Source organism: Urocitellus parryii, chromosome 6 (assembly GCF_045843805.1).
Source record: "Urocitellus parryii isolate mUroPar1 chromosome 6, mUroPar1.hap1, whole genome shotgun sequence".
Taxonomy (NCBI): Eukaryota; Metazoa; Chordata; class Mammalia; order Rodentia; family Sciuridae; genus Urocitellus; species Urocitellus parryii.
The window spans coordinates 88,156,481-88,182,834 of record NC_135536.1 but is presented as its reverse complement, the minus strand read 5'-3'; the positions used below and the strand labels follow the sequence as shown (position 1 = coordinate 88,182,834).

General features: G+C 42.4%; 2 protein-coding genes across 5 annotated transcripts in view; one reads left to right on the top strand and one right to left on the bottom strand.

Moving 5' to 3' along the window:
• The first annotated feature begins 6,029 nt into the window (after positions 1 to 6,029).
• Positions 6,030 to 23,025, top strand: Rmdn3 (regulator of microtubule dynamics 3). 4 transcript variants are annotated; one of them, XM_026393050.2, is made up of 13 exons: positions 6,030 to 6,081; positions 6,538 to 6,629; positions 8,505 to 8,697; positions 9,084 to 9,227; positions 12,840 to 13,128; positions 13,824 to 13,926; positions 18,305 to 18,365; positions 20,761 to 20,836; positions 20,980 to 21,057; positions 21,271 to 21,369; positions 21,622 to 21,675; positions 21,862 to 21,942; positions 22,267 to 23,025. In XM_026393050.2, exons 3-13 carry the CDS (start codon positions 8,507 to 8,509, stop codon positions 22,318 to 22,320), a joined length of 1,230 nt encoding a protein of 409 aa, XP_026248835.1. In that variant the 5' UTR covers positions 6,030 to 6,081; positions 6,538 to 6,629; positions 8,505 to 8,506; the 3' UTR covers positions 22,321 to 23,025. The 4 variants fall into 4 exon arrangements, with proteins under 4 accessions (XP_026248835.1, XP_026248812.1, XP_026248821.1 ...); XM_026393027.2 differs by having other exon boundaries at positions 6,436 to 6,629; XM_026393036.2 differs by having other exon boundaries at positions 6,436 to 6,629; positions 22,105 to 23,025.
• Positions 23,026 to 24,916: 1,891 nt separating this feature from the next.
• Positions 24,917 to 26,354, bottom strand: part of Rad51 (RAD51 recombinase) — a 28,063-nt gene continuing 26,625 nt past the window's right edge. Inside the window, exons 8-10 of the mRNA XM_026392339.2 lie at positions 26,217 to 26,346; positions 25,904 to 26,025; positions 24,917 to 25,327 (exon numbers count right to left, since the gene is read on the bottom strand). Of these exons, the coding sequence (XP_026248124.1) occupies positions 25,204 to 25,327; positions 25,904 to 26,025; positions 26,217 to 26,346 (376 nt within the window). The 3' untranslated portion in view covers positions 24,917 to 25,203. The remainder of the gene's footprint in view (positions 25,328 to 25,903; positions 26,026 to 26,216; positions 26,347 to 26,354) is intronic.

Genomic DNA, 26,354 nt, shown 5'->3' with positions numbered 1-26,354 from the left:
GGCCTTCTATGCACGAGGCCCTGAATTCCATCCCAGTACCTAAATAAATAAATAAATAAATTGTGAATATCAAGTGTTGATGATATCTAACAACTAAACTATTTACCTTTGGGATTGCAAATTGGTGTGACTGATACAATCAAATGTGCATCTACTGTGATGCAGCCAAACATCTCTTATATAAACCTCAGAAAGTCTCTCCTGCAGCCAGTACACTTACAAGAATATCCACAGCAACACTGTAATTAGCAAAAATCTGGAAACAGCTCTTATCACAAGCAGACTATAGTAAAAGCTTTTAGTAGATTCATACAGCAGAGACCTTTAAATATTTATTTTTTAGTTGTAGTTGGATGTGATACCTTTATTTTATTTACTTATTTTTGTGTGGTGCTGAGGACTGAACCCAGTGCCTCACACGTGCCAGGCAAGCGCTCTACCACTGACTGAGCTCCAGCCTCAGCTCCTCATACAATAGAAACTTTATAGCAATAAAAATGCTGAGTGAAAAAGCAAGTCTTGGAAAAATATAAAATAATTCTAATTAAATAAAGCTCGAAAACATTTTGTTTGTTTTGTGGCACTGGGGATTAAATTAGGGGTGCTTTACATCCATATCCCCCTTTATTTTTTATTTTTTTATTTTATTTTATTTTTTTTTAAAGAGAGAGTGAGAGAGGAGAGAGAGAGAGAGAGAGAGAGAGAGAGAGAGAGAATTTTTAATATTTATTTTTTAGTTCTCGGCAGACACAACATCTTTGTTGGTATGTGGTGCTGAGGATCGAACCCGGGCCGCACGCATGCCAGGCGAGGGCGCTACCGCTGAGCCACATCTCCAGCCCCCTATTTTTTATTTTGAGACAGAGTTCCACTAAGTTGTCCAGGTTGGTCTTGAACTTGCACGCCTATAAAAACTATCAATCAATTTAAACATGAAAGAACCTTATTTGGGGTCCTAGAAATTGCAATTTGGGAGATACAGGTTCACATATCTCTGATGTTCAAAGGAGGCAGGAAGCTCTACTTTCCGTAGAGCTTATGATGGCTAAAGACTTTTAAGTCATTACAAGGTAATTGCTTTAGTTAGCTTGTTTTACTGCAATGAAATACCAAATACAATCAACTTATAAAGAGAAAAGTTTTGTTTGGGCTCATGATTATAGAAGTTCTAGTCCAAGATTGGGTGGGTCCTTTGCACTGCATTTTTAGTGAAGGTAGCTCATCATGGTAGAAGTGCATGGTGGAGCAGATAGATGGCTTACATCAGGAAACTGGAAGCAAAGAGAAAAAGATTGGAGTTCCACAATCCCCTTCAAAGGCCCACCCTCAGTGACTTAAGGACCTCCCACTGGGCCCCATCTCCTGAAGGTCCCATTGGGAGTTGGCACTCTCAATAGTACTGACATGGCAACTATGCCTTTAACACCTGGACCTTTGGGGGACATGCATCCAAACCATGGCAGTAATTAAAATTGTTTCAAGAGAAACTCTCACTGAAGTTGGAAAAGAATGTAAATGCTAGTTGACATGGACTACGTGACAACAGTAAGTAAAGAAATAAGGGATAAGCCAAATGGAAAAGTCCATAAAGCAATGAGTCCATCATGAATCTCTGGAAACACTGTAATTATCTGGTTGTGCCAGAGGCCTGCAAAGACTGGGGGTGACCAAGGTTCACATTCCAGGCAGCAGCTGGAGGCCAAAGTTCTGTTCCCTAATGGCCTCCTAACTTCATTTTGAAAAATTCTATCAATGTTGCTTCCATATGATGTTCCTTTAATTTTCATAAAACATACGTAATCAAGTTATAAACAAGAATAGGGGATTGCTAGGTGAGGTGGTACGTGCCTGGCTCAGGAGGCTGAGGCAGGATAGCAACTCAGACCCTATCTCAAAATAAAAAATAAAGGGCTGGGGTTGTGGTTCAGTGGTAGAGTGCTCACCTAATATGAGTGAGGCCCTGGGTTTGATGCTCAGCACCACATAAAGATAAACAAATAAAGGTATCATGTCCATCTACAACTAAAAAATATTTAAAAATAAATAAATAAAAAGGGCTGGGGATATGGTTCGGTGGTTAAGGACCCCTGGGTTCAATCCACACTACTAAAAAAAAAAGTAGGAGAGCATAAGTATAATATAATATTCAGGGAGTCATAACTTCTGCGAGAGAAGGGAAGAGATGGGATACAGAGGACACACAGGGGCACACCAAAAAGCAGGTACAAGGACTTTTTTTTTTTTTTGGCAGGGGGGTAGGTGCTAGTGATTTGAAACTCAGTGGGGCTCTACCACTGAGCTATATCCCAGCCTTTTCAATCTTTTAAAATTTTGAGACAGGGTCTCACTACATTGCTCAGGTTGTCCTGGAACTTGTGATCCACCTTCCTTCCCCACTGCCACACATAAATAGCTGGATTTATAGGCATGTGCCACTGTTCCAGGCCAAAATAAGAATAGTTGTTTTTTTTTTTTAATGTCCATAGCTGTAGAGATTAGAAACAAGGGATAAGGCCACCATCCCAAAGCACTGAACTGTTGGACTTGTTTGCTCTTTTGGCAGAGCCAGGTAATGAGGCAGATGTTCTGGGCAGAAGGCAGGACAAGAGTTTGGGAGTCACATCAGCTCACTTCTCTCATTCTGGGATGTGGAGTGCCTGGGAAGAAGACAGGAGGGCAGTCATCTCTCAGGCTTTATTGCATTTGTAAAACTGGTCTGCAGATGCAGCATAAGATACAGAGCTCCATCCTGAAACACTCCCTGCACTGCGGACCGCCCTGACAGCCTCATGCCTGCCAGATAATATCTTTAATATCCAGGAGGAAATTAAAGATATCTTATCTTAGTTTATCTAACACAGCCACCTCCCCAGTAAAGACAGGAGAAATTGTTCTTTTGTAATTGAGCTTTTTCTCATCTGAGAAAGTATCACCACAGCAACAGGTGCTTTCCTTTCTTTCTCCAGTCAGCTTTTATGGACGGCTTCTGCATTACAACTGTGCAAGGCACAAGAAACGTTGAGGTGAATGACACTTGCCCTGGGAGAGTGAGCAGTCTATTGGGTTAGACAGATTAGAAAGCAAATAATCAGTGTTGTGAGGGTAACAGAGTCTCCAGAGCAAAGAAAAATGAAGAGATTAATTCTACCCTGGTGGGAGGTCTGGGAAAGTTTCCCAGAGGAAATGAGTTTTTGTAACCTTAAAAATAAAGTTAATATCTTTTTTTTATTATAGAAGCAATGCAGGCTTATTACACAAAAATGAGAAAAAAAAACTGAAAAGGGATATTACATAGTTAATGAAAAGATACTGAAATTAATCTTTAAAATTTAATAGAAAGTATTGATGAAGTTTTATTCTTTAAACCTCATGGTATTATTCATTACAATGTTCATACACATTAAACATTTTTGTACTTATACATTAAATATTTTTTTTTTAAAGAGTGAATTTTTTTTTTTAATATTTATTTATCAGTTATTGGCGGACACAACATCTTTGTTGGTATGTGGTGCTGAGGATCGAACCCGGGCCGCATGCATGCCAGGCGAGCGTGCTACCGCTTGAGCCACATCCCCAGCCCCTATACATTAAATATTAAGTGTATTCCTTCTGTTTGTTTTGTGGGGCTGGATATTGTGTAATTCAGGACCTCAAGCATGCTAGGCAAGTGTCATACCAGTTATATCCTCAACCCCTATTTTTTTTTTTTAAAGAGAGAGTGAGAGAGAGAGGGGGACAGAGAGAGAGAGAGAATTTTAATATTTATTTATTTTTCTTATTTCTCGGCGGACACAACATCTTCGTTTGTACGTGGTGCTGAGGATGGAACCCGGGCCGCACGCATGCTAGGTGAGCGCGCTACCTCTTGAGCCACATCCCCAGCCCCCTACTTTTTTTTAAAAATTTTATTTTGTGACAGGGTCTCACTAAGTTGCCCAGGCTGATCTTGGATTTGTGATCCTCCTGCCTCAGCCTCCCAAGTAGTTGGAATTTATAGGAGTTTGCCACCACACCCAGCTAAATATATTATTGTACATGTAAAGTATTTCATCATTAAAAGTTAAATATAGGGTTTAATCAAAGATCTTGGGAGGACTGGCCTAGATATTTGCAGTCAATATACCCTCCAAAATTTTTAATGTGTATAAAATTTTAAAATATTGACACATAGTAATTGTACATATTTATGGGGTACAATGTGATGACAAACTAAACTTTGTTAAGAAATTATTTATTATTATTATTATTATTATTTTTTGTACAGGGGATTGAACTCAGAGGTGCTTAACCACTGAACTACATTCCCAGCCCTTTTCATTTTTATTTTAAACAAGGTCTAACTAAGTTGCTGAGAGTTTCACTAAATTGCTGAGGCTGGCTTTGAACTTGGGATCCTCCTGCCTCAGCCACTAGAGCAGCTGGGATTACAGGAGTGCTCCATCACCACTGGCAAAAAATTCTTGATAACAATAAAACTGAAATCACAGTCCATAAAATCCTTTTTAGTTTCTAAAATTACAAGAAGTTGCAAGAGTAAACATCACAAGAGTAAAATGAACTTATAAAAGAATCCAGGGATGAAAAACTTACCAATATAGAAAAAACAACAAAACTTGAAATGGCATGTGAACAAATTCATAGGTCAACTCAAATTTCAGCCTCACCCAGATGTTTAAAAACAATAATGTTTTGGGCTGGGTTTGTGGCTCAATGGTAGAGTGCTCCCCTAGCATGGTGAGGCCCTGGCAGGGTTCGATCCTCAGCACCACATAAAAATAAATAAATTAACTAAAGATATTGTATCCAACTACAACTAAAAATAAATATTAAAAAAGTAATAAGCATTAAAAACCCCCAATGTTTTAGAACAATAATCAGCTGGGTGCTGGGGAGACTGAGGCAGAAGGATAAATTCAAGGCCAGGCTCAGCAACTTAGAATTTGTCTCAAAAATAAAAAATAAAAAGGTCTGAGGATGTGGCTTTTAGGGTAAAGTGCCTCTGGGTTCAATCCCCAGTAACAAAAACCAAACAACAACAACAACAACAACAACAACCCATTAGATTCTATCATCAGATAAAAGATTCTATCCATTCTGGAAGTGGAAAAAGTTTATAATCCTGTCTCCGTTAATGTAAGAACGACTGTTTTTTGTTTGCTTGTTTTGGTATCAGGGATTGAACTCAGGGGCTCTCGACCATTGAGCCACATAAGCAGTCGTATTTTGTATTTTATTTTGAGACAGAGTCTCATTGAGTTGCTTAGCAACTCATCATTGCTGAGGCTGGCTTTGAACTTGCGATCCTCCAGCCTCAGCCTCCAAGCAGATGGGATTCCAGGCGTGCGCTACCGCGTCAGGCAAGAACGACTTTTTAGCGTTGTATATGCAGCTATAATTTGAATTTTGTTTCTTTGTTTGGTCGGTGAGGGTGGAATGCTGGGGCTTTAACCCCAAGCTTTGTGCATGCTAAGCGCAACACCATTGAGCCAGTTCTATGATGTGAATTTAAGCATTAGCTGGCAGAAGCTGGCCCCAGGGACTGGGGGACTTCTCATGGATAACCAGCAGTCTACCTATTCTAATTTGATCTGCCAAAGGCGCTATTGTCTAGAGTTTAGTACACGGTCTGAGTAGGAAGCCCATAAACTGTTAAGCCTAAATGAAAGTAAGTCTGCGCTAAGACACCGTAAAGAAAAGCTGGGGAGTGGCGTTTTCTAGGTAGAGAGGTCGTCTTTTGCAGGTAGAAGCGAAGGTAGAAAGCGTGGCAAATACCGGGAGCAGCAGATAAACTGATGTGATTTGTGGGAAATGAAATCCTAGATGGCCAGAAGGTGGGGTTCTGGAAAGAGATCTGGTCTAAAATCTCCCAGTTTTCTCTGGGGTCCCGGCCCCTTTCCCCGCCCCTCCCCGCTCTCTGACCCCGCCCCTCTGACCGCCACTGGACCTTCGGAGGCGGGTAGGGTCATCGCTGTGCGCCTGTCTGCGGTGAGCTGAGCTGACGGCGCAGTTTAATGACGTCACGATCATTGACAGCGTGAGGCCGCGGCGGCTGCTGCTGCCATGGTGGCTGGAGGCTGGGTAAGGGTCTGAGTTATTTCCTGCCGGGCGCGAGTGGCTTAGGGGACTTGAGGAAGCCAGGGTAACGAGTTTGTCTGCAGTGTGGTGGGCCGAGGTGGGGGTCAAAGACTCAGAAGCCAGACTCTGATCAGGGTCAGGGAGCGTGTTGGAAGGAAGGCTACGGCCAGGCTGGGAGAAGGGCGCGATAGCCAGGGCCAGGGAGCTGGCGGAACCTTAGGGTCGGGATTGTTGTGAGGGTAGTCAGCAGCCTAGAGTTCGGGATATCTGTCGGATTCGGCTTTGCGGGTGGGTGGACCAGGCTCACGAATCTCTTCCTCTCCGCCCGCTCGCTCCCGTGTTTTACGCGGGTTGCAGGTGCAGCATGTCTAGACTGGGGGCCTTGGGTGGCGCCCGCGCGGGGCTGGCACTGTTGCTTGGCTCCGCCGCCGGCCTTGGATTCCTGTGCATCCTTTACAGGCAGCGATGGAAGCGGACCCAGAGCCATGGCGGGAGCCAGATCCTGCCCAACTCCCTGGACTGCGCTCAGACTTTAGAGCCTGGACGCCAGGGTAAGTAGCCTGAAACGGAGGTCAGCCTGTTGACTGATAGGCCTAGGTACGAGCTGCCTTTGGCAGAACTTGTGGGACAGGCAGCGGAGGAGGTTGCCTGAGGGTTTAGTTTTTTTGGGAAAACTTGTTGAAAACAAAAGGTATCTCCTTTTCTGTACTCTTTCCTCTATAATTCCAGGAAAGTAAATTGTGAAAAGATCATTTAGTTTTCGCTTTTAGTTCTGGCTACAGTAATGCTGTATGTATCAAAGGCACTTTCTTAGTTTTGGGTGAGGTGTGTAATAAGAGTTCAAAACAAGGCAAAAGGAATAACTAATCTTGTAGAAATTAAAAGTCAGAGTTCATATAGTAAATTACATATTAGAACTTGAAGGGAACTTGGAGACTAATTCAAGCTTTTTAGTCTTCTTATGAAGAAATAAAGATTCAGAGAGATTGTGTAACTCCCCAGAGGTTGTCAGAGTATAAGTGGAAAGGTTGGGCCTAGTCACCTGGTCCAGAGTACTTTCCACCTCACGATTGCAGCCTGGGCTGGGAGCATGCTCATGCAATTGAAACTGAATATGGCTGGAAGCCAGCAGCTGAAATTTGTAAAACTTTCACCTTCATTCCTTTGAGCAAAGGATAGAGGGCTGGTTCAAACTACTCCCCCGATTTGTGTGAAGGAGGATCATTTAGATCCTCTCACCTTGTGTTAATTGGAAAAGAATGTTTTCTCTGGCATACAAAATCAGATGGTTTAGAAAGCTGTTTTGGAGGAGTGTTTCAAGAGTTATACCTTATCTGGGTGCAGTGGTGCATAGTGTAATCCCAACAGCTTGGGAGGCTGAGGCAGGAGTTTTTTGATTTCAAAGCCAGCCTCATCAACTTAGCAAGGCTTTGTCTCAAAATAAAACATAAAAAGGGCTGGGGGATGTGGCTGGTGGTTAAGCATCCCTGGGTTCAATCCCAAAAAACAAACAAACAAAAAGTTACTACTTTAGATTGCAATTGATTGTTAGCATTTCATAACATAGTGGTAATGTGACATGCTGGGTGCATTTGTCTTTCCTTTGGTTTTCTTAATTTGTTTGTAGTTTCTTAGTAGTAGTCTGTCTTTATACTGAGGCTGGGAAAGTGACCACAATCTCAGAGGTATTTCTTGCTCTATATTCTTGAACCCTGTCGGGTATGTATTATAGTTTGGTTTACATTGTTACTAGATTTTCTTGAAGAAGGGATTTCAGCTTTTCTATTCTGTGGGTTCTGCCTTCCTCATTTCTTTCCTGTTTAGCCCAATTGACTTAAGTGGCTCTTCAATGGTTAGCATTTCACTGTTGGAATTCACCCAGAGCTCAAGTCAGGGTTGAGTAGTTGGGGCTTGGTAATGGTGTTTTTCTGATGGAGTTTGTATGGACTTTCTCCAGTGTAACTTTTCTTGGTAACTGACTTCCCCCTTTCTTTTTTTTCCTCTCTGACAATACTAAATGAAGAGAAGTGTACTTTACTATTCTTTGTGAAATGAGAGATCAGAATTTGGGTGAGCCCAATGTTAATTTTGCTGTTAGTTGGTATTGATTGCCTGGTATTTGGCACTATAAGGTCAGTTAAAGACCTTTCTTTTACTCTAATAGGGCAGCTGTCATGCCTCCTAGGTCTTGCATCCTTGTAAGCATTTCACATTATCTGCTGTGCACGGCTTTGCTGAAGGGCCCTGGTGTCAAAGGTTCCTGGAGTACAGGGCATTTTTTTTGTAGAGACTAGGAACTTAGTTTCTTTCTGAATAGTTACTTGGGACTTGTTATTAACACTTAGCTGTGATTGTAAGCTATCTGAGCCTCAAGATTGTCTCCACATCCCATGTGTGTCTGTCTCCTTGTTACCCTCTTCCTTCAGCGATGCTGTTGCGAGCTGTCCCAGGTGAAGCTGGAGATGCTGCGGTGTTACCCAGCCTTCCACAGGAAGGGCAGGAGAAGGTGCTGGACCGCCTGGACTTTGTGCTGACCAGTCTTGTGGCACTACGGCGGGAGGTGGAGGAGTTGAGGAGCAGCCTTCAAGGGCTTGCTGGGGAGATTGTTGGGGAGGTCCGGTGAGTAATACAGCCTCCTCTCTTGCTTTGTTTCTCTTACCCTTCAATTTTTCCTTGCCCCTAAAATTTTTCAGCTGTAGCATTCTGGCCGTTGCTAGCCATCTTTAAGAAGGAGCCAGTTCTATAGTTTCTAACCTAATTTAGTGGGGAAGCTGTGCATTGGGTTTCTTACCTTGCACAAGCTCGTTGCTTCTGGCTCCTCATGATCCATTGTAGCAGCTGACATTCTTCATTCTGTCCAACCTAGTCTGCCATGTAGGGTGCTGCCTTTCTTGCTCTTAGGGTGGAAACCCAGGATTTTCTCTGCTTTTGGCCATTTAGTGAGGAGGAGTGAGGGAAAAAAGGCTGTATCTAATGGTCCCTCTGAAATGGACCCTGCCTTGCAGATCCCACATGGAGGAGAATCAGAGAGCGGTTCGGCGACGGAGGTTCCCATTTGCCCGGGAGCGGAGTGACTCTACTGGTTCCAGCTCTATCTACTTCACAGCCTCCTCTGGAGCTGCATTCACAGATGCTGAGAGTGAAGGAGGGTGAGTCTCTCCTGGAGGCAATTGTGGCTGCAACCAGGTGGTTTTGTAAAAGTATTATTTGTCAAAGTAAAATTCAAACCAAGCCACCAAAGGGATGGGTGGCTTTCTTAATTATAGCTCCAGCAGGTTGAGCCCCATGACCAGTCCTGTGGCACATGAAAGCCATTAATGGTGCAAGACTCTGGCTTAGCAAGCTGCTATCTGGGGCAGCGGCCATGTGAATAATTCTTTTTTGTCATGGAAGGTGCCATATAGGTCAAGGAGGAATAGTCTGAGAAGAGTCCACAAACTCTGACATGGCTTTTGGCATGTGGGCCTTGGGAAGGAGAGAACTTCTTTGAGGGGTGAAAGAATGAGATCTGATGGGCTACTGTGTTACAATGAAAGTGGTGTTCTTTCTTCCAAATATATAACAACTTTGAGCTTCCAGGAGACAGACTGATTGGCAGAGGCATAATCCCTGTGCAGTTTTGTGAGCTTGTTTCCATGGCATTGTACTACAGTTTGAGTTCCTTAAAACATCAGCTCCTATAGCCAGGCTTTCCAGGTATTCCAGCCAAGTAGGTTGCCGGCAGCCTCACCTTCACCTTCACTCCTCCTTGGGCATTTATAACATCATTTATTTGGGTCTTGTCTTCTCTCCCTCTCAGGGTCAGGGGTCATGCCTAGTCATCTCTGAATGCCCAGGCTCAGCCCCTCTAGTGGGGTTTAGAAATTGAAGGAGGGTACATGTGTAACTCAGTACTCTATTTCTGACTAGTGGGCTCTCCTTAAGGAATAGAGGGTAGCTTGGTCTCCTGTCCACTGTGGAACAACATGTCCAAAGGGCCTTTTCAAAGGTCCTGCTTGTGTCTAGCAACTCAAGCCTGAAGGTATATTAAAGAAAAGGACCACCCATAAGGGCTAGATTGGTAGTGCAGCAGGTGTAACGTGAGGGAATGGTACAAATGTAGTGTCCCTGCATGTGATAAATCTCAGGCCCTGGAAACCTGTGGGCTGATTCCAGGCAGTGGGGCTTCAGCTTGGTAAGGCTGAACTCCTTGAAGTGGGGTAAGGCACAAAGTCCTCCCCATGCCAACCTCCTCAGATCCTCCCTGCCTCACAGGACTGTACCAGCTGTCACTCTTGTGGTGGCAAGCCCCTGCTGACCTATGCTTCTCCTTGGCTGTGTGAGCTCTGCCTTTAGGCCTCAAGGGTATAGCAGTACTGCAGGCTCTTCCTTCTGGTTAGCTTTAGCAGGGTGAGAACAGTGTTCCCTCCCTGGGTGTGCTGGAGGATGAGACTCCTGTTTTGAATTAAAGTGTCTGAGGCAGTCCTTAGTCTAGCCCAGAATATGGTCTTCCCCTCTCTAGATATAAGCTCTCACTCCAAATAAACCACTTGCTCATTTGCCTTTGAATCTAGCTAGGCAGAGTAGACTCTGGTTTGATTTTCTCTTCCAAGTCAAGTTATTGTCCAAGCATTAGAGCTTAGCTGGGAGTTTCTCTTGGTTGCCCCTCTCTGGTCTTTCGGCACTACCCAGGTTAGTTGTGAAATTGGGTATCATTTTTCCTTGTCCCTTTAATTTCTAAAGGTTTTACTGCAAATTGCTAGCAAAAGATACTTGGATAATCTCTTGAAAAGAAAGGTGAGGTTAGGGAGATTTAAAATTCAAGTTCTTATAGTGGATGTTTTTGGGGCCCTTTCCCCCCCACCCCCAGATAGACTTCTCTATAAAGAGGAAATTTGCATGCTTAGACTAGCACACCAGTCTGTTTGTTCACTTGGTACCTTCTGGAGCCTGCCTGTACTCTTGTAGTCTCTGACTTTCTAGATGAGGAAGACTACTTTTGTGTTCAACATTTAACCCGACTTTAGGCTATTTTGTATTTACTTTGTCTCCCTCATCTCTCCTCCTTTAGTTTTGCACCAACCATAGAGAGACTATCCTTACCTTTTACTCCAGGAAGTAGGAAGGTTTACCTGCAAAGGACACTGTGTTTCAGTATAGAATCTGTTTTCCCGTCACTCAGACTCAAGGGCTCTCTTGTATCTTCTTCTGGCCCCTGGAAGTCCTACCTTCTCCCCTGTCTAGTTCATGTATGATTTAATTGGCAGTTAGGGAAAACAGCCTAATCAGCTGCTGATGGAGACAGATCCAAGAGAAACTTAGCTGCTTCTTCAGTGGATACATCAGGGTTGGAGCTCCCTAGGGTGTAGTTTGCATTTTCTCTCCTTTCAAATGCAAAGTGGCCTCTACCACTCAGCTACTCCCTCAAGTTCCCAAGGGCTTCTCCTGTTATTACAGGTTTGGTTGTTGACTTGGGTCTGTGGTACAGGTTTAATTAACAAAGAATATGGGCCAGGTGTGGTGGTCCAGGCCTGTAATACCAGCTATTCAGAAGGCTACAATAGAAGGATGGCAAGTTCAAGGCCAGCCTGGGCAACTTAGCGAGACTACCATCTCAAAAAAAAAAAAAAAAAAAGAAAAAAGGGGGGGTGGGGTGGGGTGGTGGCCTGGGTATGTAGCTCAGTGGTAGAGCACCACTGGGTTCAATCCCCAGTATAGGGTGGGAGGGGGAAAAACAAGGATGTGCGACTGCCTGTTGCTTCAGAAGCTGGCACCCACCCATGTTGGTTCTGGCAGGTGCTTTTGACTGATAAAACAAAGATGATTAGCAAATCCTTAGACTGTGATCATTCCACCTTGGGAGATCAGCTCCACGTATATCTTTAAGGTGTGAGTGTGTAGGTATGTGCATGCAATGTATTTCCCACCTCCCCCCATCCAGTGCTGGGACCAAACCCAGGGCCTCACAAGGTATGGTAGGCAAGTGCTTACCACTGAGCCACACTCCAGTCTGCTGCTTATTTTATTTATTTAAAATTTTTTTTTTAGTTGTACATGGACACAATACCTTTGTTTTATTTATTTATTTTTATGTGGTGCTGAGGTTCGAACCCAAGGCCTCGTATGTGCTAGGTCAGCGCTCTCTACTGCTGAGCACAACCCCAGCCCCTGCTGCTTATTTTAAAACACTATTTTATTTTTTTAAAAAGCCAGCCATTCCAGAGGCTGAGGCAGGAGGACTGAAAGTTTGAGGCCAGCCTTGGCATTTTAGCAAGACCCCACCTGGAAATAAAAAGGGCTATAGCTGTAGCTGAGTTGTAGAGAACTCCTGGGTTCAATCCCTAGTACTGCACATATGCACAAACAAACATGAACACACGTGTGTGTTTTTACTGAAGCACTTTAAAAGAAGAAAAATGACTTTTTGTTTCTTTGTACTAAGAGATTTACTGGCAAGCACTTTTTATATACTTTTCTGAGCTTTTTCCCTTTTTGTTTTCTGGCAGATTTGGTGGTCTTCAAAAAGCATTCTGATATTGGCCCTGACCAGCACAGGGCCTCCACTTCAATACTCTAACCCTCCCTGATAATTTTCCTAGTCCACAGTTCCTATAGGAAGCTTTTTCTTGAAGACTAATTCTACCATTAAGGGATGGACATGATTCTTATTTGGTACACTGTACAACAATGCTAGAGCCTCTTTATGGCTGAAGGATTAGACCCTAGGGATTTGAATGGAATAATCAGATGAGTTGACCCTGTTATTTATATTTCTCTGCCAGTTATACAACAGCCAATGCCGAGTCTGACTATGAGAGAGACTCTGACAAGGAGAGTGAGGATGAAGGGGAAGATGAAGTGAGCTGTGAAACTGTAAAGATGGGAAGAAAGGATTCTCTGGAACTGGAGGTGGAAGCAGCTTCAGGTCCAGTAGCTGGTGTCTTAGAGGCTGAAGTCTCTCTGGGTCATGAGGATGTTCTGCCCCTCCTGCAGCAGGCTGACGAGCTACACCAGGGCAGCGAGCAGAATAAGCGTGAGGGCTTCCAGCTGCTGCTCAACAACAAGCTCGTGGTGAGGCTCCAACTGCTTGTCTGCGTCCCCTCTTCTCCCCCCCTTATCTCTTGACCCATAGGGAATGAAGAAAGGCCCATATGGTGACTGACCCTGCAAGATAACATGGGAAGGAACATGGGAATGAGATGGCTAGTTCTGCCTGTGCTTCCCAGGTTGCACATCATTTTCCAAGAAGGCCCAGCCGGGGTACTATCTGCCCCAGAGCTTTCTTCCTGCTGAGGAAGAGAAGTATAGTTCTCTGCCTCCTGTGGATTCAAAATAAGCTCTTTCTCTCTCTGTAGGGGAAAATGGGGAAAGGACTGGAATGGGTACCCCTCCTCTTATTTTCCTTGAGGTAGAACTCAATCTGTCTGCTCTAACTTGAAGTTTCTATCACAAGTAACAAGTGTGTAGAGCACTCAAGCGCTCTTTTCTTGGGCAACTTCACACTTTTTTTCGTGTCAGCAAGACTCCTCTTGCTGTGTCCCTCTGTATCTTCTTGGATTTGACCTTTCCCCTAGCAGTATAAGGCCAGGGTGCCCTTCCCTGTGATTATGCAAGGTATCAGCTAGAGATGCGTCATCAGTTCTGAACCTGGGAGGTCTATGGAGTGGGAAGACTGCATAGCAGTTGGCCTCATGTTAGTGACTGTAACACACTGTCTTTGAAAATTAAACTGAGGATGTGGTGTCGCATTCCTGTTTGTTTTACAGTATGGAAGCCGACAGGACTTTCTTTGGCGCCTGGCCCGGGCCTACAGTGACATGTGTGAGCTCACTGAGGAGGTGAATGAGAAGAAGTCATATGCCCTAAATGGTAGGTGCTGAGAGGTTCCTAGTGGGAAAGTGACTGATTGTGAGGGTACAGGTGGTTCATCTACCTGGGACTCAGGGGAACCACCAGGATGTTGGCTATGAGTTGTGGCTTACTCACTAGGGGACAAACTCGAGTTTTCAGGGACTCTTGTTTTTTGACATACAGCAGTTTACCTCTTTTCATGTCATAGTAATTGACACAGGAGCACATGATTTTAAGGGTAGTTGTATTATGTTAGCATTAGTCTTTGTTCTTACTCCTCAAGCATAAGAGAAGCAAAGCCTTTACCTTTTTTTGTGATACTGGGGATTGAACCCAGGGATGCCTACTACTGAGTTACATCCCTAGCCCTTTTCAGTTTTTGAGACAAGGTCTTGCTAAGTCTTGAGCTTGTAGTCCTCCTGCCTCACCCCCCACCCCTTTTAAATATTCTTTTAGTTGTTGATGGACCTTTATTTTATTTATTTACTTATGTGGTGCTAAGAATTGAACCCAGTACCCCACACACACTAGGCAAGTGCTCTACCACTGAGCTACAACCCCAGCCCCTGCTTCAGCCTCTTGAGTTGCTGGGATTATATATGTGTGCCACCATGCCTGGCAAAGCCTCCTTTCTTAACTGGAAAGGAGGTAGAACTCAAGGTTTCTGGTTGCTGTTTAGGAATCTGGTTTTATACTGTCTATGTGGCAGGTGTTCTGAGAATGTGATTATATATGGTGAACACTTAAGAAGCAGTTTGGGAGTTTACTGCTAGTGTAGAAATCTCTGATATCCACTTAGCAAATCTGTTGTCTAAGTACTGTGGAGGATAGGTGTGCCAGACTCAGGGCTTGTCCTTGTTTGTCATGAGGGTGGACTCTTTAAACAAGACTGATGTGAGCTAGGTATGATGGTGCATGCCAGTAACCCCAGCTACTTGGGAGGCTGAGGCAGGAGGATCACAAATTTAAGGTCAGTTCAATCAATCAACTTAAGGAGACCCTGTCTCAAAACAGTGCTGAGGAGGGCAGGCATGGTGGCACATGCCTGTGATCCCAGCAACTTGGGAGGCTAAGGCAGGAGAGGACGACTGCAAGTTCAAAGCCAGCCTCAGAAACTTAGTGAAGCTCTAAGCAATTTAGCAAAGACCCTGTCTCTAAATAATATATTAAAAAACAGGCTGAGGATGTAGCTCCATGGTAGAGTGCTCCTGGGTTCAATCCCCAATACTGCGCAAAAAAAAAAAAAGGTGAGACTATCCCTAACCCTACCTTGCCACACACCCTATGTCAGGCACCTAAATGGGCTTCCAGGTATATGATCCAGTTCATTATCTAAGGTGACTGACTAATATGGATTTATCATTTTTCCCACTTAAGACAACCCTACAAATGTTACTAAATCTTTTTTCTTTTAATATTTATTTTTTTGTTGTAGTTTGAGACAATACCTGTATTTTATTTATTTTTATGTGGTGCTGAGGATTGAACCCAGGGCCTTGCACGTGCTAGACAAGTATTCTCCCACTGAACCATAACCCAAGCCCAAATGTTACTGAACCTTTGAAAATGTGAATCTGACAATACTTCAAGGTCAGCATTCTAAATATAATTAGAATTCTATTGATGGAGAAACTTAGAGTTGATACAGACTCTCAAAGGTCCCTGGAAGTTAAGAGAAGATGCTTTTACTGTTTTTTTTTTTTTCTTCAAAAGCATCTGCTGCCCCTCCTAAATTTCAGTTGAGGATTCTGATCAGCTTTTGGGCTGATTTTTTTTTGATGTCTTGGTATCAACAACTTTTTCTTTTCCTCTGATAATTTCTCACCCAACCTATCCCCAAATGGGACTTTTAACTTGTTACTATGAAAAGTCTGAATTTTAGAAAGATTCTGGGAGTGGTGGTTCACATCCATCAGCTCAATCATCTTTAGCACCTGTCTCACCCTCCATACCTTTTCCAGAGCTGCTGCCTTCTCTATGAAGTCCTATGAGTTTTTCAACTGAAACTTTAATTTCTTTAGCTTTTTTTAAACTAACAAATGATATCATGAAAAGGAGATTGGAAAACATTGCTTCTTTCCAATGCTGTATAGAATCAATTTATTGACTTCATCTTTCAAGTCATTTGTACTTCGAAAGTTATGATTTCCATCTAGATTTGGTAGACCTACTTACTGATGCTGAGCATAAGAGGTGTTTGAAATCTGATAATCACATTTTTAAGTAAAACCAACATAGAATAAACAAGGAAATAACTTTTTTTTTTTTTTTAAGGTACTAGGGATTGAACCTAGGTACTTGTGGATGCTAGGCAAGCACTCTATCACTAAGCACATACCTAGCTCTACTGTTGGTATTCTTACATCATCATGAGCTTCAATAATGGTCTGCCATTTGTGGCCATGAAACATTCTGTCATGGGATCCGTGCCCTAGAAGTTAGGAAGTGTATGTCTGAATATTCTCAGAAATTAGTTTGAATTTTCTATGCAATCTTACCATTTTGCAGATCAACAAGGCTAACTTTAAACATACAACCCTTGAGGTTATTAGATGCAATTTTGTTTCCTTAATAACCATTTTTTGGGGGATGGATACTGGGAATTGAATACAGGGGTGCTCTACCATGGAGCTATATCCCTAGTCCTTTTTATTTACCTTGAGACAGGGCCTCACTAAGTTGCCAATGCTAGCCTTGAACATGCAATCCTCCTGAGTAGCCATTATTTCTTATATTGAACATAGCAGGTATTTTCATATCATACCTATTTTTCTTAGAAAATGGACCAACCACTTTCTTTTCCCTTTTTGCTCCATTTTGTAAGATTCCTATTCTTGTGAACTGCCATTGTGTTTCTTAGAAAGCCGAAGGGCAAACTGTTTCTTATTAGTGCTAACAGCCAGCATGAATCATGAAGACAGGGGGTGAGCAGTGGTCACAATAGTATCCACAGCCAGCACTTGTTTAGTTTGGTTTTTGTGTTTAGCACTCCTGGACAAGTCTATTTCTACTGCAGGTTAGATGACTATGGAATGTCTTTGAAGGTCTTGCTCTGGAACTGTAGTCTTTTAGAATTATCCTTATTGGGTCAAGCCCATTTTGTCCCATTGTCGCAGATGTGGAAGACCTATAAAAACTTAAAATACAGTATATAATGTATAGCTAAACTAAAATAAAATTGTAACAATGTAATTTACAAACTCTAGATTATGACTTCCAGCTTTTACTTATTTATTTATTTTGGTACCAGGAATTGAACTAAGGGGCACTGGACCACTGAGCCACATCCACAGCACTTGTATTTTATTTAGAGACAGGGTCTCACTGAGTTGCTTACTGCCTTGCTTTTGCTAGCTTTGAACTTGTGATCTTTCTGCCTCAGCCTCCCCAGCTGCTGGGATCACAGGCATGCACCACTGCACTCAGCTTCCAACTTCTTTTAATGTACCTGTGTTGATGTCACTGAAATACTGGCAAAATTGAAAACTTGGGATTTACTGGGTCCCAAGTTATTCTATCTCTAGATGCTAAGAACATAAGAAGGAAGGCATTCTGTGGCTCTTTGGCTATGATTTGTCCATCCCACTATCCAGCTTGGTAAGAATTGGCTGTCACATATTCACTATTATTTTCCTAGTGACACAGTGCTTTGAAGGAGATAGAAACCCTAAAAGGTAATGTCCCTCACTGGTGGGGTCACATTGCCTTTATGTTTGGAAAAGGAGAGTTAAGAGACTTTTATAGCATCAGTTGCCTTAAAAATTACTAAAATAATTACTAAAATATGAGCAAACAGTACAGATTAGCCAACCGACAACCTCAATATATTACTTTTGTTCCATTTTGATTAAAGGAAAAATCCCTTTTTGCAATGTTTTTTTTCCAGTGTATGGTTGTAATGATCCTCATCTGGAGGTCTATGGACTCCATCTTCTTTAATACTTTAAGGGACCCTCATTAGAAGCTTTCATGTGTTGGACTTTGATGTCTTTGTTAGTCTGGTTCCTAGAAAACTTGGTAAAACTATGCAGAAGTTGCTTGACTCCTATAAGAGTTGTGGCTTTGGGCTGAGGGTATAGCTCATTGGTGGAGTATTTCCCTAGCATAACAGAAAGTCTTGGGTTCAATCCCCAGCACTAGGGCAGGTGGTGGATCCTTTTGAGGATTTTATCAAATTGTATACATTTGCCACTGATGACAGATATAGGTCACCTCTCCAAGGTGAAGAGGAATCATCCTTGAGAACCCATATACAGCTTTTTCACAAACTATTTCCATGTAAGTCCCAATTGTATAAGTATTAGTGAGAACTAAAGTACTCATTTTTCCCACAGCGCTTCCTGGGGAAGTGTACAAGGGAGCCCATGTCAATTCTAGATTTACCTTTATCTTTCAGGAAAGGAAGAAGCAAAGGCTGCTCTGGAGAAGGGGAATGAGAGTGCTGAATGTCACCAGTGGTAATAACACCCTGCAGGGTTCTGACAAGAGCCAGCAAGAGCCAGAACAGAGACCTTTCTTTTCTCTGTCCTGGCCAGAGGATCCAGGATGGGGAGCTCTACTCTGCATTTCAACATGCTAACCCTATCCCAGCCAGGGACCATAGATTTTCTTTGGGAGATGCTCTGGGGCTGAGGCAAGTTGGGAGAGCAAGCTTTTTTTCCTGCTGTGGCTAGAAGAAATGGGTATCTTTGTAAGAGTGACCCTAGCCATAAAAACTTGTGGGTTCTTGGCTCCTCAGGGAGACTGGAGCAATTTGCTGCTCCCTTGTCCTACATAAACTCTTCTTTCCTCTAGCTGTGATCCCTGGCTGGTGGTGGACCTTGGCTTTTTTGCATGAGAAAAACTAAGCAAAGCCAAACAAGCTGAGAGGTCAATTATTAGCTTCCTGGGCTGGAGATGTCACTTAGTGGTAGAGTGCTTACCTAGCATGAGGCCCCAAGTTTGATCCCCAGCACCACAAAACAAAAAGCCCAAAACATATCAGCCCTTTTTGTGAGCAAAACTCTGCCAACTTATTAGTCAAACCTACCCATGTCCAAAGTCCTGATTTTAGCATCTGAGTTTTAGTGAAAATGTTTTTTCCCTCTCTCACTATCCCATTGCTTTCTAAGCCTCTGCCCTCAGATTGTGAGCTGAGAGGCTGTGCTTCTCTGTTGCTGAAACCTCCTCTGCAAGGGTTCTTGGAGGCCAGGTAACTCTCCAGGGTGTCATTGCTTTCCTGGTCTAGGATCCCAAGGATGAAAACTGGCTCTGAGGAACAGCTGTTTTGATTAACTATGGATATGAACCTCTGGAAGTGTCTGATACAGATAACCCCAGGTATTTAGTAAATAAAGCAACTAAGGCCTGGTTAGGCACTCAATGCATGTCAATTTTGCTTCTAGAAACAATGCTGGGGTGGATAACGTAGAACCCCCCCCCCCCGCCCCGCTAAGTACTAGGGATTGAACTGAGGGCTGCTCTACCACTGAGCTACAAGTCTAATCTTTTTGAGAGAGAGTGTGAGATTGCTGAGGTTGCCCTTCAGCTTTTGGTCTTCCTGCTTCAGCCTCCTGAGTAGCTGGGATAACTGGTGTGCACCATGTATCAGGCTTGGCCTTGTTTTTTTTTTAATATTTACTTTTTAGGTGTAGTTGGAGACTCAATACCTTTATTTATTTATTTATAATGTGGTGCTGAGTATCGAACCCAGGGCCTCGCATGTGTCAGGTGAGCGCTCTACTGGTGAGCCACAACCCCAGCCCCTTGGCCTTGTTTTTGTTGTCTTGATTTTTCTTACAGCACTGGGCATCAAATCTAGGGCACTGAGCATGCTAGGCAAGTGCTATACCACTGAGCTATATCTCCAACCCCCATAAAATGTTTATTTGGCAGACAGCAAAAGCTGCTGTCTTTTTGTTCCCTTGGAGGAGAGGATGTAAGGAGCTTCTGTTGGTTCCCAAGTTAATGAGAGATTCCTATAGTATCCCATCCCAATTTGGCCATGCTGAGAGCATAGTTTCCCAAATTCTGATGATATATCTCTGTACTCCGAAGGCCAAGACCTACCTTTAGTGTTTGCTTAGGAGACAATTAACAAGCTACTTAAGTCATTTAGTTTTCTGCTGACTTATGTGTACTCCCACTTCTCTACTTTTTTGTTTGCAGTGCTGGGGATGGAACTTAGGGCCTTGCACATGCTAGGCAAATGTTCTACTACACCCCTAGTCTTCTGGTTTTTCAAGTTTTTATGATTAGCTATGTTTGTACTATATGAGGAGATTTTAGAGATGTGTATCGAGACCTTGCCTGAATATGTATATTTACTTTTGGTACTGGGGATTGAACACAGTGGTGCTCTACCACTGAGCTACATAAAAAAATCTTATTATTTTTTATGTGGTGCTGAGGATCGAACCCAGTGCCTCACACATGCGAGGCAAGTGCTCTACCATGAACTACAGCCCCAGCCCATCCCCAACCCTTTGAGACAGGGTCTTGCTAAGTTGCTGAGGCTGCACTTGAACTTGTAATCCTCCTGCCTCAGCTTGAGTTGCTAGGATTACATGCATGTGACACCACTTCCAGCTCCCCTAAATATTCCTAAATGTGAAGAGATTTAATGTGATGGGCCAAGCTTTTTAATGCCTATAACACTCTGGAGAACTGTAAGCCTACCACTGTGTATTAAATACTAACTGGAATTGCAGGTCTTGGAGAGGGAATTAATAAAATGAAAATCATACTTTTAGCTCTATTTGAACATGGAGGGATAGAGGATAACACAACTAGGCTATGGGTGGGGCACTGATCCTTGCAGTGATAGTACCTAGTCCTTGTGTCCTTGAGCTTGCTGCTGCTTCCCCCCCTTAGGTATGCAGTGCTTTGTGGTCAGTTGGCTGAGCATGAGGGCATCCAGAGGCGCATCCAGAGTGGCTTTAGTTTCAAGGTGAGGATAAGCTTCTTCCCTTAGGCTGGTCTATTCTAGATTGCCTATTCATACCCAGCTCCCTTAGAGGGCTTTCTTACAACCTCAGTGCCTTGCTGCTCTTCTCTTTGATCTGATGTTTTATATTTGTATTTTCCCTTCAGGAGCATGTGGACAAAGCCATTGCTCTCCAGCCAGAAAACCCCATGGCTCACTTTCTTCTTGGCAGGTGGTGCTACCAGGTAAGCTATATGTCAGGGCTGACATAATGGTCCTAAACATGCTGACACTGATCTCTACCAGGGTTAGTCCTCAGCTTCATCATCTTGGTCTAGTGGGTCCCATTTCCTCAATGCTCATGTTATTGATGGGTGTTTGGTTTTAGATCAGATTATTCACTACTCTTAAAGGTTTTTCTTAAACCTTTTATTTACATCTTGATCTTTTGATGGCAGGTCTCTCACTTAAGCTGGCTAGAAAAAAAAACTGCTACAGCCTTATTTGAAAGCCCTCTCAGTGCAACTGTGCAGGATGCCCTACAAAGCTTCTTGAAGGTATGAGGGGAGATAGATAGGTAGCAGCCCCAGAGCCAGGGTAACCTTATTTTTCCTAAAGACATTACTGAGACCCTTAATGGGAAGGGTTTCTACAGGGGAAAGTTGCCTGCCTGTTGTATAGGAAAATGAGAATTACCTGGCTAGAACCACTGACTCAGTCTCTTGGTTGGGGCCTGGAAATGTCTACTTAATAAACTTTTGCCTGACTTGAATTTTAGAACTTCTTAATGAAATGCCTTCCCTCTCTAGGTTGAAGAACTACAGCCAGGATTTTCCAAAGCGGGAAGGGTGTATATTTCCAAGGTAAACTCACTCACTTCAACCTAGATGAAAAAACATTTATGTAGATGGTATTCCTGGTGCTGGTGACCAAACCCAGGCACTCTACCACATTCCCAACCCTTCTAAGAACTCTTGAAAGCATAGATATTTTTGCTCTTCCTATCTCCTGGTGGTGTTTGTCAGGTTTTTATTGTTGTCTCTTCTCAGTGCTATAGAGAACTAGGAAAAAACACTGAAGCTAAAAGGTGGATGAAGCTGGCCTTGGAGTTGCCAGATGTTACTAATGAGGTAATACTTTTTTAAAGAGTTTTTAAAATATTGAATTCTACCACTGTGTCATCATGTGACCTTTTCAATAAAGAAAATCTTCCCTTGAGGTCTTATTTCCCTGGGATGAGAGTTTATCCTCTACATGGAATCTCTTCTGTGTTCTGTGTACATCTTACCTAGGGGAGAAGACAGATTTCATGGGCTCCAGGCTATCTGGGAAAGTAGGAGAAAGACTACAGCTAAGAGCTCAGGAGGGAAGCAAAGGACCCCTCAGGTACTGGTGGTTTGAGAAAAGGTTGGCGCAGATTTTGAGTACTAGATTTGTTCTGTTTGTTTCTCTAGGATTCAGCTTTCCAGAAGGATCTGCAAGAACTGGAAGTAATTTTAGGAGAATAACCACATTTCAATGGCCTTTGTGACTTCAGGAATACTATTTAAGAGGGGAAAAGAATCAAGGGTTTCTAAGATCAGAAAACCAAGCAAGACTGGTTTAGGCAGTGTTCTGTCCCCTGGGTCTGACTATTACCCACTACTGTTCCCCAACTTCTTGCCTGCTATCCATCAGTTAATTTATTCTCATGTTTTACCTAATCTAAAATTAGGGAAGAACTTGCACCTTGGGTTTCTGTTGTTTTTCCCCTTAAAGAAATTCTTGAAAAATGAAGACTTAAACTGGCATTTGCCCTAGGGTTAAGTGTGGGTGGATCCCTGAAGGCTGCTAGAGCTGAAAGATGAAGTAGCAGCACTGCCAGTGAGATAGATGAACTTTCAAAGAGCTAAAGGAACAAAGAGAACTTGTCACTCTAATGTTTTCACTGATTAATATTCATATTCATAATATTCATTAGCTATATCTGTAATCCTAAGATCATACCCTACTTACCAGGACAAAACGAGGGGCCAGAGCAGTTCAATTATTGCCCCTCTCATCACCTATCATGTGGACTCTACCTATATTCCTGGGTTAAGGGGCTGGACCACTTGACTTCCAGAGTTCTGGCAGCTTTTGGAATGACAGCAATGGCATTAGGGTTTATTGTGCAACAATGATCTGAAGCATTATCTGGAATATATTTTGGCACAAGCTTGAAATAAACCAAAGTTGATAACAATGATGATGATCTTCTGTTTTTTCCTCCTACACATGAAATTATATGCATAGAAAAACAGTGCACTAAATAAGATCTTTGATTAATGTTCTTTCCAGTGGAAAAATTTAGCTGCATGTAAAACATAGCCAGAGAGCTTGTTTTTATCCTGAACAAGATCTACTGCAGGGGGATAGTAGAGAATAAGACAGCTGAATACATCAGACACTAGAATGGCAATATGTAAATCAATGGAAGTGTAACTGATGTGATACAGCAATCTGTATACGGGGTAAAAATGGGAGTTCATAACCCACTTGAATCAAACTGTGAAATATATTAAGAACGGTGTAATGTTTTGAATTACCAACAATTAAAAAAAAAAAAAGATCTACTGCAACTAAATAAGTGTTCCCTGCCCCTCTTGTTTAGCACAAAGTCCAATTCCAAATGAAGAGTAAGACAATTGTCTAGGTCAGATTCATCTAAGTACCATATAGGGCTGAGGTGCCTTTATGAGAGCCAATATTTCACTGCAGAATCTGTCACTGTCTTTATAAAGACCAACCTAGGTTTATTTTGTGATGTAGAAAAAGAAAATCCGAGATACAGCCAATTCTGAGGATAAGACAACTTTTGTTATCTAAAACTCAAAGTTTTTGGATGGTCAATGAGCACTTTCAGTGAGAATATAGGTGTGTACTGCCGTGCCCACTCCCTTAAAGTCAGTCAAACAAAACTGCATTAAATTGATCTAAATATTCCCATTTCCCTGCATAAAGCAGGGGACCAACATATGCAGCGGCAGAGATTTTCTGTGTCACATATCCCAATACTAGCTGAGAGGCCTTTTAAACTTAGAACTGATTAAAACCCATTCCAAGTAGAAGTCTTGACAACAGAAGGATCTCAAACCTCTGAAACAGAATAATTTTGGGCAAGTGCCAGACCACTACAACCTAAGACTTATGGAATAAAAACAAGACCTAGGAATGTCATGATAGTTCAATCTTGTAATGTTTTCCATTAGATTGAAGGATACAAGGTCAATTACCTAAATGTAGGATTTCCTTTTCAGTTTTCAATACTTAATGCAATAGAAACCGACCAGCACTACTCTGTGCCAAAGTGATGGAAACCCTATCTTGAAATATTCATCTTGCTCTAGATAACTATCCTATAAACAGTAGTTCAGGGGCTGGGGTTGTAGCTCAGTGGTATAATGCTTGCCTATTGTGGGTCACTGGGTTCAAGCCTCAGCACCAATAAAGATAGACATAGTACCTTTACTTATGTATATATCTACAAGTAAAAACAAACAACAAAACGAATCAGTATACTCATTCTGGATTTCAGTGCACACTTGTAATCCTAGCAACTGAAAACACTGATACAGGAAGATCACAAATTTGAGGTCAGACTTGGTACTTTAGCAGACTCTCTCAAAATAAAAAGGGATGGAGATATACTTCAGTGGTAGAGCATCCCTTGGATTAGTCCCTAGGACCACAAAAAAACTAAATAGTATATTCATTACAAAAAGTTATTTTATTAACAGCCTCATACTGTATCTGCTTACTTAGTCTTTGAAATGCTTAAGATTCCAGAATTCAGTTAGTCTTAGTGGTAAGTAAAAGACCAAGCAAGTATAAGAATAAGGACTGATAGCCCAGCAGGCCTCATCCAAGAGTCCTTAATCTAAATCAAATTTTTATGAGTTCAGGCATACAACCTTAAAACCTACATTCTAATTAACAGGGGAGTTTTGCTGATAGAGAAAAGATCCTGTGAAGAGACTCACTCCTTTGGCTACAGAGCTCAGACATTTTATTTTATCATTATTTGAAAGTGAAAGAAGAAATCAGATCTTCAACTACTTTTCTTGGAGACCTGTTAGCCCTGAGTCCATTCCAAGACACTATGTCAAAGGTATTTTATACCTCTATAAACACCAAAGAAATCACAAAGATTAACATGCTCCAGAAGGAATAAACATTTCAGATCAGTTTGTGAATACTGACCTGTCTCCTATTTACACAATTAGAAAGGCTGATATAATAGCTATTTTCCTGCATGTAGTCCTGGCACTCACAACAAGGAAGAAGCTTGTGAAGAACCCCAGGGAGCAGTCCTCTCCATTAGATTGCAGCACTTAAAAAAAGTTTACCACAGGGGAAAAAAATCCAATAATTCAGTCTTTGGCGTCTCCCACACCATCCGCATTGATGGCAAACATAGCTTCAGCTTCAGGAAGACAAGGAGAGTCGTAGATTTTGCAGATTCTTGTTTCCCCTCTTCCTTTCCTCAGGTATAATCTGACCCAAAGACACAGACCAAAGCACCAAGTTATTATAATTACATCCTGACTTTATAATAGAGCTTTTTTAGATATATATGTATACGTCCTACAAGGACATTAGGGATTTTAGTGCATTTCTAACCTGGAGAAATCCATTCTCTCTGACCCCTTTAGTGGAATGCTCATACTGAAACAGACACTTTTCAGAATAATCAGGCAGAGGTTCAATACTCATTCTTCAATAACAGAGTTTTAAATTCCTTTATGAACCAAAAGCAAACACCAGTACCAATCAGAGTAAGACAATTAGATTTAGCAAGAGTTCCCAAGTGTTTAATTACACAATGTCAGCTTTAATATGGTTTATTTTATTTTATAAAATATCTATTTCTTTAGTTTTTAGGTGGACACAATATCTTTATTTGCTGAGAACCAAACCCAGTGCCTCATACACTCTAGGCGAGTGCGCTACCAATTGAGCCACATCCCCAGCCCTTTAAAATGGTTTAAATGGAAATGTTTTATTGTCTTGTTTAGTTCACAGTTAATAGAACATATATTTAAGCAAGAAATATTAATGCCATCACCTTACCTGGTGGTTGATGCATGGGCAATGATGTTTCCTCCAATAGGCTTTTTGGGATCCGCAGCAAACATGGCTGCTCCATCCACTTGAGCTACCACTTGGTTGGTGATTACCACTGCTACACCAAACTGATGGGGAAAGGACGTCAGTTTTGTAGCTAGGGACATTCCAAGAACCTTAATGCTGCCACCACTTTCCCCCACAAAGCAACGAATGACTAAGGTTTCTCTTCATTTTTAAACTAATAACTTGATATTAGGCACTAATGTCCTCACCTCTCAGCAAGGTTCCTGTAAATTTTTGTAGCCCTGCAGCTTACCTCATCAGCAAGTCTCAGAAGCATCCGCAGAAACCTGGCCAAATGCATCTGCCTGGCTGAGAGCTCTCCTCGACCTGAGTAGTCTGTTCTGTAGAGAGCAGTAGCACTGTCTACAATAAGCAGTGCATACCTAAAGGG

Bases quoted from the DNA above. Each gene is read 5' to 3' on its own strand.
- Rmdn3 (XM_026393027.2), top strand. From the start codon at position 6,443: ATGTCTAGACTGGGGGCCTTGGGTGGCGCCCGCGCGGGGCTGGCACTG. The intron at 9,228-12,839 runs GTGAGTCTCTCC...TTTCTCTGCCAG, and splicing joins GATGCTGAGAGTGAAGGAGG to TTATACAACAGCCAATGCCG. The intron at 20,837-20,979 runs GTGAGGATAAGC...TTTTCCCTTCAG, and splicing joins AGAGTGGCTTTAGTTTCAAG to GAGCATGTGGACAAAGCCAT.